Source organism: Anoplopoma fimbria, chromosome 24 (genome assembly GCF_027596085.1).
Source record: "Anoplopoma fimbria isolate UVic2021 breed Golden Eagle Sablefish chromosome 24, Afim_UVic_2022, whole genome shotgun sequence".
Lineage (NCBI taxonomy): Eukaryota > Metazoa > Chordata > Actinopteri > Perciformes > Anoplopomatidae > Anoplopoma > Anoplopoma fimbria.
In genome coordinates, this window is record NC_072472.1 from 18844290 (window position 1) to 18856499 (window position 12210).

Below are 12210 nucleotides of genomic sequence, written 5' to 3' on the forward strand. Positions count from 1 at the left end.
TCAAAGCCTTGAAATTCTTCTCTCACAATTCTTCTTAAACATTCAAGTCATCCTATTAATACTTTGTACAGCAGAAAGGTCCTTCAGATTTCACACGTGTGTATATATAAATATAATATATATAAATATGCATATACATATGTTCAACTTGTATATGTGTATACATATTTTGGAACTGTATCAAAGCCAATTTAATGTGCTCTCAAAATATGGCCCATGATTCCTAGGGGGATGCACATCAATTCACATAGTACAACCAGTAGATTAGGTTGAAAAATCCAAAGGTGATAGGGAAAATGACCCGGGACCATTTGTCAATGGTGCTAACATCTGACAGGTTTGGGATTTTCAACTTGAGCTTGGAGGAGCGTCGTCGTAGCCGACAGTTGGCCCGGCTCCGCATGGCGCTCCGATCCAGCGAGTGGTGGCTGAAGCCATCGCGGGCGCCATGGGCTTCCTGAATTGGACCCCGGAGCTGTCGAAGGACATGACCGAATTCCGAGAGTCACTGACGCTGCTTCCCACGTCAGAAGGCATCACTTCGTTGTTCATCTCCAGTGTGGTGAGGAGGATGTTTCCATAAGCATCCACCTGAGAGGGGGGGGAGGACAGCGGGAGTCAGTGATGGCTGAAATGATGAGCAGCAACCCCAAATCCCCTTAATTATGAAACTTCTATTAAGCCCCCCCTCCCGTCCCCAAAATGTCTAAATGCAGGGATGATATGGAACGTAATTTCTTGCATGCCACACAAATAGTTAACAAAGAATTTCTTTATACAGATATCTATTAGTGACTTTCCACAAAAGTGACACAAGTAATTTGAACAGCCTTAATCATCTGACTTTACTGTGAGGGCTAGCCTACAGCTGATATGATTTCTAAATACATGTACCCCAACTTTTCTTTGTTCCTCGAGATACAGATTTCTTCGCTGTGTAAATGACCTGAAGGTGTTGGTTTGATACGGCACGGAAATGGAGTCCTTGCAATGTGAAAGAAAAATGAAGAGAACATTAAAACGGCTATAAAATTCTGGCAAATAAGCAAATTTTTCTCAAAATTACACAATGCATAAGACATAAAGTTATAGTAAACAACTTTGAATAAGCATAGCATTTAGTACTTCACACACAAACAAACTGGGGAGGGGGCTTCATTCAGTCTGAACACTTCAGCATCCGCCGTTGCAAAAAAATTGCCTTCTCATTGCGCATTTTGATATTTTGTCAAGAAAATACACGTTAACACATAAGGTAGCAGAGTGAGAGTGAATGAAGCCTGCAGCATAAACATAGACAACAACCTAAATAAGAAATGAGAATGTTAACACCACTGTTTGGCTAGATGAATCGCTATCTCAATGAAAAGGGGCTATGCTCGATTAAAAGGCAGTCAGTGCTCGAGGTAGAAGCAATGGATGATGGTTGGTGAATACATATTGGGCTGTGGTGGCATCAGTATGCTTCTGGAAGATTACTTGGGGGAATACTGCATATGTGTCTGTGGATAAAATGGCTATAGCTAGAAATCTTATGTGCAGAACATTGGCTGTTTTGTACTTGAGCCCTGAATGACACAGAGAGTAAAAGAGAGGTAGCAGATGAAGATGCAAACCTGTTCCCTCAGGCGCTTCTCTTCGTATCTTGTGCGCTCGTTGTTGGCTTTGTTCAGCCTCTCATTGATTTTCTTCTGTTGCGCAGGGCCCCGGCCAAAGAACACGTAATTTACAAAGGCATATTCGAGCAGGGCCAGGAACACAAACACAAAACAGCCCATGAGGTAGACGTCGATGGCTTTCACATACGGAATCTTTGGGAGAGTCTCCCTAAGGTGGGTGTTAATTGTTGTCATGGTAAGCACCGTTGTCACACCTGAGCAAAACAGCACACACAGAAACAAAGTTATTCACACTGACATCATCTGACCTACATTACTGTAGCTCAGAGATAGAAGAAGTATTGAAATAATTTAGTAAAAGTAAAAGCACAGTAAAACTATTCCTATTTTGTAAGTAAAAGTACAAAATTACTCTCAGCAAAATATATTTCAAATACATTTTTTTGTAATTTGGCAACACAACGGCCTCTCAGTAAAATAATATCATATAATTTAATTAGCAATACTGATGCATTGGCACATAAGCAGCATTTTAATGCTCTAGCTGGTAATAGTAACTTATTTATATACTGTCTCAAACAAACACAAGATTTTTTCTCAAGGGACCGCTGTTCGTGTCCCGTGTGAAACCCAAAGTTCACTGAGTCACATAACATTAGCTCCGTAGCTTAAGTTATGTAACAGACTTACTTATTTTAATCCAAAAGGTGATGGTTTTTTTTCTAACCCTTTCCAGCTAGTTTTGTTGCCTGAACCTGACCACCACCATTTCCCAACGTTAATTGCGCAAACCTTCTGTGTCAAGATACTACAAAAAGGCTTCACTGTAATGACGCCTCAGGGATGCGATCCCGTTGATAAGGTAGTGGAGTGGAAGTTTAAAGTAGCAGAAAATGGAAATACTCAAGTAAAGTACAAGGGCCTCAAAATTAAACTTGCAGTAAGAACAGTCCTTGAATAAATGTATTTAGTAACATTCCACTAATGCTGTAGTTTTACAGAATAATGAAAGTGCCATCTGCTACCTTATCCTTTAATTTGGTTGAGACCAAATAACTCAACATACAGCAGCATGAATAACCGTTTTAGAAAATTGGTAAAAACCCAATTATTGTTTACATCTGTAAAATTAAGTTTTTTACAGAACTGCTCATTTCTGTTCTTTTCTTGCAATTTTGGCCGCTGTTTCCAATATTCACTAGAGTATTGGGGTTTGAGCTTTTGGTCAGTAATATGAGTGAGTGTGAGAGCTTCTTTGTCACACACAGTAATGTAAATGTGTTAAATGTCATAAACATCACAAAAGCAGCCAGAGGGTCATGTTGGAAATTGTGACATTCTTTGTTCTACTTCAAGGTAATTTGGACACATTGTATTATATCATTTTATGATTAGGTATGTTTCTCAGGTTTACTCATAATTAGTCCTCTCAGATACTCAAACACTACTCATCACTCCATCTTTGGACATCAGGACATCACTTTTGGACATATTTTGGCATCAGTGTGTCTACTGTCAGTGTTTACACATCACTACTTAAATAAAGTTGATAATTTCATGTGCCAGTAAGTGCAAACAATGTACATAACAACAATGAACATGTGTCAACCACTTGCTGTTCGTTCCAGTGGTAATCGCTGGGTTTTAACAGGGATAGTTGTAGGTTTAATAATGCAGCGGTGGTGGCTGTGTCTCTTACCCAGGGCCACCCGAGCTGCAGAGGCATCATAATTGATCCAGAAGGAGACCCAGGAGAGGATGGTGATCAAGATGGAGGGCATGTACGTCTGCAGGATGAAATATCCAATGTTCCTCTTAATCCTGAAACTCAGCGAAAGCCTTGGATATGAACCTGTAAGGAGAAAGGATGGAGTGACAGTTTGGAAAAGGGCAGGGAGTCAGAGTGAAAACACATCAGTGGAGAAAAAGGCGATAAGGGGGAGTTGGGGGCGAGGGGTGGAGGGGGACGGGGTTGAACGTTGGCACAACTTAAGAGTTCCAAAGTCTGCACTTTGACAACGCGCAGGGTAGTCATTTCTCCATTTGTTCAGATGGAACACTTAATTTCCCCAAAGCGATGGATTCCTTTCCAGGGACAAGTTCGATTCCAATTAAACATGGCAGAAAGTCGCAAACACGGCAGATTTTTCTGCAACCCCCTATCTCAGCAGGCAGCTCCAGCATCCCTCTGAGAATTGTCACAGAGAGCTGCTCTGCTTTTCTTTTGCACTCTCTCTGTCCTCTAAACATTACCAAAAGGGCATTTTAGAGGTGCATAATTGCAACGCATGCCTTTACACTTGCAAAGTGGTAACTCATTCCATTGTGCATTTTACAGTAAGATATCAGCTAGCTGTGCCAAGACATTAATTGGTCTTTTGACTGCACCTTAATTTAAACAACCACAACAATGCAATGCTGATGCAAACAACAGTATTTACATCAAGGCAGGAGCTCTCTGCTTCAGCTATAACTAGAAATTTACAAGGTTGAAATCAATACAAGTTGCACTAAATATAGTTAAATTCCATTCCATGTATTCTATCTACAGTTTTATTTCCAATATGTCATCAAAGAGAAAAGCGCTTCAGATAAGCGTGAGGGTTTTAATCTAAAAGGCTATTTGCTATGGGGGAACACACAATGATGAATGACTTCATCATCGCCAGGTTCCTGTAAATCTTTTAATGAATCAATACCATAGCAAACATACTTCATCAAACCTGAGACAAGTGGCTTAGATCACCCAAGTACATCCTAGATTAATGGTGGCGACAAATGTTCATGGGTTTCATTAAACTCAAACATGAGAATTACACTTGAATTTTACTTTTGTCCTTCGGTAGCCGGGGTAAACATTAATGAGATTACTGATTTTCTAGCCATCTCTATAAAGTATGTCAGAGATTCAAATATAGAACTGAAAGCATACTGTGATGTATTCTAAATCCAAATATTCTTGCTCATTGGTGGAAGAGGTAATCAGATTATTTACTTACAGTTAAAGAACAGTTTGACATTTTGGGGAATACACTTATTCATTTTTTTAATCTGAGAGTTAAATGAGAAGATTAATCCCACTCTCATGTCTGTGCACTGAATATATACAGTTAGCTTATCTTAGTTTAGCATAAAGAGTGGAACAAAAAGCCTGGCTCTGTCCAAAGGTAATAAAAATATCTGCCAACCTAAAGCGGACTGTGAAGTAGAAGTGGAAAGTGTCAAAAAATAGAAATACTCAGGGAAAAGCATCCCAAACTTGAATTTAGATAACAACTCCATACATTTATTGAGTTTAATTTTCAGTAGTGATTCTTACAGGAAAGCTGATAATAAAATATGTCAAATAATGTAGTTATCATTAGTCAAAGTTTTCTACTTCAGTTAAATTTATTTATGTTTTTTTTGCAAGTCAGTGCACATTTTTATAAATATGTGGAAATGGCCACCTACAATCTGCTGCATCAAAAATTGTCTTCCTTTATGACCAAAATATAACCATTCTACTGATGCCCCAAATCAAAGAACTAAACGTGGTTGAATCATCGTTGAATAATTTTGAGTATGCAGGGGAGCCTTATTAGAAGCATCTTCTACAACAGCCTTACCTGTGGTGAACCTGACCTCTCTTGACACTAAACGGATGTCTACAATGGAAAACTGAGGTAACTCCAACTTGTCGACGCCCGTCACAGCACTGTCTCCTCCTTGCCAGAAAAATACGATGTCATCCGTGGTATATCCATCTGTGTCAAGGTCAGGGCAAATTCAGGGGGAGGGAAGAGAGAGGGAAACAAAGTGTGGTGAAGAAACAGGCATTAAAGATAACCATGTTTCTATTTAAAGTCTGTTCCAGGAGTATAGATAATGAGTGGAAGACTTTTCTCGACTTTTGGAGGACATTGCATTGCAAGAATCTTAATCTTAACTCATTGTAACCAATAATAACCCCCAACAAGCAAAAACTTTTTTTGTTATGGACAAGAGCAATGTGAACCCTCAAGAAATCAAAAAAATAAATGACCTACAAGTACATGAAACATTTTGAAATCTGTCTGGTGGGTCAACAGCACAACAGGTTTTTAAACAATAGATCCTTTTTCGTGATTCCCCCATTAGTAATCCCTACACACTTCAACCTGCCCTTTGGGTATGAGTTGCACAGCACCCAGTAATCAGAGTAAAATTTGTCAATGTCTACAGCTGTTATTGTGATTCCATTTTGCCATGTTAATTGATTATTGCCAATATCAATAGTATCACCCTGTATTTAACTGATTGCTTACTGTATTTTAATTTGAAAAATAGCATTTGATTCATCACTGTGACAACTGTTATCATAAAACGTTGTCTCCCATGGCAAAACTATACTTGTATAGCTGCAGAAATCATTTTTTGTTCAGTGAGACCTAAAAGCTAAATAAAATAAAATAAGACAACAAAGATTTTCTGTAACTTAAACATGGGATAAGAGTTGTAAATTGAAACAAAGCAAAACAAAAATGCAACAAAACAACTTGGTTATAATCAGTAAAAACATCAAGGTTTGGCCAAAAATAGGTACTTTTGGTTTCACACAGAACATGAACATCTGTCTCTTAGGTGAAAGTCTTGAGTTGACCTGACCTCCTCTCTATGCAGACTTCTGCAGACTATAATAAGAAACGTATTTGTGATACATCAAAAACAAATGTTAACCCCGGAGAAAATACTTTTCCCTCAAAATGTGATTGACAATGCAGTTCTGTTTTATTTGGAATGTTATTCATAAGAGGCAAACATGATCAAACTCAAACCACGTGGTAGAGATGGGTCCATCAGGTCAAGTAAAGCACAATTCATCTTTCAACAAGACATCACAGGTTTATCAAATTAGTACAAACCATTCATTAAGCATTTAAGTCAAACGGTGGGAGGAGAAAGGCTTCAAGGAGAAATGTTTTCTCCTCTGCGACCACGCAGCACCAAAGACAACACTAAATCAAAACAAAAACTTCTTATTGAACATTTCTACCTGAGACTTAAATCTGCGTGTTGTCTCGGCCTGCAATCACATGCTCCACTGTCCAGACTCCTATGGAGCTTTATATCAATGCATGCATTATCCGCTGCATGAATATTTATTAACATGTGTCACTTGGTATGGCGCTCCCACACATTCTCAACTGACAGCGCAATCGAAAGTGACCACAGCCGAAGATTTATGTCAATAGGCCAGTATGCATTCACTGCAGAGCAATATCTCAGTCCAGGAAATGTTACTACATTTCACATTGTACTACCCCGCATCCAGACCTGGATGGCATTAAACTCACTAAAGGACCGGGATTCATTACCATTAAATCTCCCTCCGAGGTTATAGGGTAAGGAAATGTGACATTGTTCATGAAAATGAAAAAACTACCTGCCTAATCAATCAAACTGATGGTTAATGTGCATGACTCCCACTGGCGCAGCTAATTCCATGAGCATTAACAGATATTCTTGCAACTTTTTAATTCATGGCATATCCATATTTCATTGCCTACTGATGTCCCCTAGGGTAAACACTCTGCAGTTTTATCTTGAACAACAAGGACCACAAATATCTGCAAGTGGCTTGACTGATGGAGTGGTCGATGAAAATGATCAAGCAAATACAATTTTTAATTACACCGCTGGCACATTTTGCTCCTGGATATTGATTCATCTAAATTAAAGCATTTGAAAAAAAAGACATGAGATGTCAATTGAAAGATATTGTGTGATATTGTGTAAAGTCATCAACTTTTTCTTATTTTCTCCTATGCATATTTACATTTAAAAAGATGACTACACAGAAACACAACAGATCAGATGACAACATTCCTTTTTGGAGTCAAACGACCAGGTCAAAAGCATGTTAATTTTTATGATCTTAAAGGGTAACTTTACCAATTTCACACATAAATGCAATTCACGAAGGCTCTCGGAATAGATTTTCAGAACAAATGAGGAACAGAGGGGCTAACCAGTAGTTCCTGAATAACTCTGAATTAAAGGTTTTTGGGAGATTTGGAGAATTATTTTGAGAATTTGCTATCTTGATGAGAGTTAGATAAGAAGATTGAATACCACTCTCAATTCTGTATGGAAAATATGAAGCTAAAGTCATGAGATGGATAGCTTGGCTTAGCTTTGCTTAGCATAAAGATTGGAAACAGGCATAAACAGCTGTGTCCAAAAGGTAACAATATCCACCTACCAGAACCTCCAGAGATCACTAATTAACACAACATATCTTGTTTGTTTAATCCAGACTATTTCTTGTCTTGCTGTTCTTATCTAACCCTCTGCAAGAAAGCATAAAGCTTATTTCCCAAAAATATTCCTTTAAGGAAAATAGTAGATAATGATATTAGTAGATAATGATAACTATATTTTAGAAAACACTGCTTGATACTATCTTATTGCACCAAATATCTGATTATCTACATACTTATAACTCCCTTAATTAATCATTCCTGATTAATCAGGTGCTTAATGACACTTTACCAATAACTCATTATTTCCTTGTTACTTACATACTAGTCACATATACAAATAATTAATTAAAATTATTATTGAGGATGTGGTGGGTGTTTATTCAGACATTGCATGGCACTAGTATAATTTAGATGTTAAGAGCCATAGTGAGGATGAAGTAAGGTCCCTAATATTAATGTTAGCAGTTTGCCTTCACAACTCAAAGATTCAGTGGTGGGCCAGTCCATCTGTCACACTGAGGGAATACTAATCAATGCACATCAGCAGGCACTGTGATTTCATCACTATTTCTCAAGGCGGTTATCAACCGCAGAGGTCACTCATCTGACAAATGGCACACATTGGCAAAGATGCCCAATATTTCACAAATGACACCTCTAAATTATTTTGTAAAAATGTATTAACCACATGAAGGTAACTGTAACGTTCCGTGTTTAAGTCTTTGATGTGAGAGACAAAGTCAAATTATACTCACAGCTTTCAATTTCCAGGGTGCAGTTCTGTTCATCAAGAGGGTACCTCCGCAAGTCCATCATGCACGCAGCAGTGGTGGTTATTCTAAGAAAAAATAAAGGCGTTATCATAATGACATGGATACACAATTTTTTTTCACAGAAAAAGGTTAAGATGGGGGTAACTTTAACATGTTGCCCAATATGATGAACCACCAGTATGTTCGCCACTTACTCAAGTTGCACTTTCAGAGTAATTACTTTGTGGCTGTTTGTTGGAAACCTGAAAGCAGTTCAATAATTCATGGCTAGCTTTTAAACTTATATTATTTAGAAGACGTTTTTGCCAGTATAGCATGCATCTTTGTGGGTTTGAATGTATGTAACTATGGCACACATTCATGGTTCAGGGTCATGGTGTACATGCAGCAACCCATTTCTCTTTTTTATTAAAAGGGACGGTTTGTATTTTGGGGTATTTCCCAAAGTATTTTTCCTCCTTTTCCCTTAAATATGAATATATTTTATGTTTCTGTGAGTAGTCTGTAGGAATCTATCTTTTCATATGGATCACTAACTGCTCAGCATCTGCGATTTTGTCAATGCACGTTATTTATTGCTAGTTCCAAGATGTGCATTTCTGCCTGATAGCTTTAGAAAATATGTATGCATAGCAGTTTATTAATATCAATAAACCCAGCAGCCCAGTAAAAAAAACAACAGTGGTTGGCTACAAATTACACATGTAGGGGTCTTTGGCATTTAACTGAAATATTTACCGGTGCAGCACATTTTAGTAATTACATTTCTGCTGTTCATACCAGCTGCTATGTGTTCATCATACTAGCTTTCATTCGCTTACTGCCCTCCTGTGTAAATTAAATAGAAAAATGTATTCTCAGCTCATCATCTCGGTGTTAGAAGCATCTGACACAGAACATGATGAGAGTAATGAGTGAAGTTTTACCCTTTAAAGCATGTTTCACATTTTGGAAAGATTATCAATCATGTTTAAGTGAAAGCCACTAATGCTGCTACAGGCTTTTGGTTTTACAGTGAAAACAGTAAGCAAATGCACACCACCATCTACCTTAGAATTAGTAACACAGTAGATAATAAACTGTTTGCATTGGAAATATATCGCTTGAACACAGAGTTTGTAAATTGGTCATGGTGGGGTGAACAGAGGTGCTGTCGGCTGGTAATTGGAAAACAAAATATGTTCTGCTAAAGCTGATTGGGCATGATAAACACACAAGCATGTGGAGCCTTCTGGGTCCATGACAGCAGGAGGCACCAGAAGGGTAAAGAAAATAATACATAAACAAGTGTGTGACAGGTATATAGTCACAATGACACTGAGCTGCATTCTGCTGCACAAGCAGTAAGCTGCTCAAACTGCATTCTGTTGTGTTGTGCTGCACCACCCTGCTGCCTCACAGTGCTCCTCTGCTCTGAGTGTACAGCATGGCCACTACTGACACACGCTGTGAGGAGATAACATCATGCCTAATTACATTAATAGGAAAGGTCACTTGGCAATCATGATTTTCCAGGCAAAAAGTTGGGGAGAAAAAACAACTGTCTTTTCGACAATGTTTCTCTGCAGAGCGGTGGATGTTGGTTTTATACAAATAAATGGCTAAGTTACTAGCTACTATACCCAGAGGAATAAAGACATACAGAATTCTCTAATCTGAGCTGTTCTAACTTCAGCAATAAATCTCCACGTCTTCATGTATGATCCTATGATTCAGAGTAAGATGCTGATTGTGAAATTATATTCAAGGGCCTTTAAGTCCAATTAGAGTGAACTTTACAGATTTCCAACACATTATAACCACGGCCTTTATATACATTTACCAAGTACAAATGGTGAAGAAGTGGCAATACAATTACATCACCAAAGAAAGTATGCCAAAAATGCATCTTGTAAGGGTAAAATGGAACAATCTAGAAAATGGAGGAACTAAATGTTCTGCTTGAAACCAAAAGTAGTGTAGTCCTGTGTCATTCATGATCATAAACTGAAACACGTATCCTGTCAAGACACAGTTAACGTACTTAAAAGACAATACCCCCCCGGTAGCACAGTGAATCAGTGAAACCCTGGCAGCAGCAGCTCGGAGAAATGGAACCCCCCCTCCCCCTTTACCCCCTGGCAGAGGATGGGGTAAAAACCCTGGACGAATAAATTTACTTTTTATGTGACAGTTAACAAGTCAGGAGAGAATCCTTATTGAGTAGGCACAAGTTGGGACGGCTCACAGCGAGGGCCTGGGATTTGGAAATGTCAGCAGATGTAGGTCAGCAACTTCCAGTCCCACCAGAGTCTGTCCAGCAGCAACCTCAGACCTGAGCAGCTACTGCAGTCCGACACTGAGTGGTCTGTCTACTTTGTAGGTTGCAACACAATACGCAATGTTAGTTGGTTTGTATTTTTCTGTCATTATCACTAAGAGGTGTGTGACGCAAATATCGTAGGAAAATATAAATATAACTTCTTTAATGTGATTACAATGCAAAACACACAAACAGAGAGTTTACTAGTAGGCGTAGCGTCTGAGGTAGTAGAAACCTTTGATTCACAACTAAAAGGTGAGTTTTAGTTATTTCTACAGGCCGCTCTTGGCTTTCAGACCATGTATCGTGCCTGCATTACGTGACAACTAAAAGCAACCTGGAGGTGGATCCAAGAGGCTCAGCCAGCACTATAGACAGGGAAGCTTTCAGATATATGAGCAATAGCTTTGACACCTACTCAGTCTACTGCTGTATCCCTCTCTGTGAGGCTTGCTTACCAAAGAAGATCATAGTACTACACCGTGGTTTAAAAAAAAAGAGGTACGTAAGATTGGAAGAGAGAACTCCCCATCTGGCTAACGCTTACCTCAAAAAAGCCCTCAATGCTCTGAGGACCACATGCTCTACCAAACCTGGATTGTCAGTCCTCTATCGATGATTCAGCCTCTCCACTCACTGGCAATTTCGAAAAAAGCTGTTCTGTTTTGCACACGGGGCTGGACAATTTCTACTGACACCGACTTCTTTAATTGACGTTTCGAATGACTTTGTTTGTTTGCAACCCCTGCACTACTCAGCAGTCCTCAAACCTGGCCCCCTCTCTACTCTTCGTATAAAGAAAATAAAGCAACAACTACGGTATCTCCAGTATACAAAAATGTCAATTTAAGCAAGTTTTGCAGAAGCAAAATTTGTTCTAGGGACGTGGTTGGCGGCAGTTTGTCAGATTTGATTTGAATTTTGGGCTTCCAGTGCACCATCATTCCTCCATCATTTGACTCTCACAATTCATGGAGACTATAGAAGAAAGGAATTATGGGCATATGTTGCTTGGAAAATACGAAATAATTTGTAATTCATTCCCTTTAAGTCACTTTTTACATTTTTATGTGATTATAGCATTTTTTCCAATAATCTGATTGCAGACATGTACGTTTTCGCTTGTATAAATATAAAAACAATGCACCCTAAAAAACTTGATATTCTGTATTGTGCCTGGTTTATCCACAGAATAAAGACTGCAGGTACAGAGACTGCACCATTCAACGCTCAACACAAGATCAGTGGGTAAAAAAATTTGGACACATTTGTGAAGCAGCGCTTGTACTTAA

The 12210-nt window shown here is 38.7% G+C and overlaps 1 protein-coding gene across 1 annotated transcript in view; it reads right to left on the reverse strand.

The window, feature by feature from the left end:
• Positions 1-238: 238 nt before the first annotated feature.
• gabrb4 (gamma-aminobutyric acid type A receptor subunit beta4) overlaps positions 239-12210 on the reverse strand; it is a 47635-nt gene continuing 35663 nt past the window's right edge. The window contains 7 exon segments of the mRNA XM_054625642.1: positions 239-441; positions 444-591; positions 895-984; positions 1617-1873; positions 3319-3471; positions 5228-5365; positions 8599-8681. Of these exon segments, the coding sequence (XP_054481617.1) occupies positions 239-441; positions 444-591; positions 895-984; positions 1617-1873; positions 3319-3471; positions 5228-5365; positions 8599-8681 (1072 nt within the window).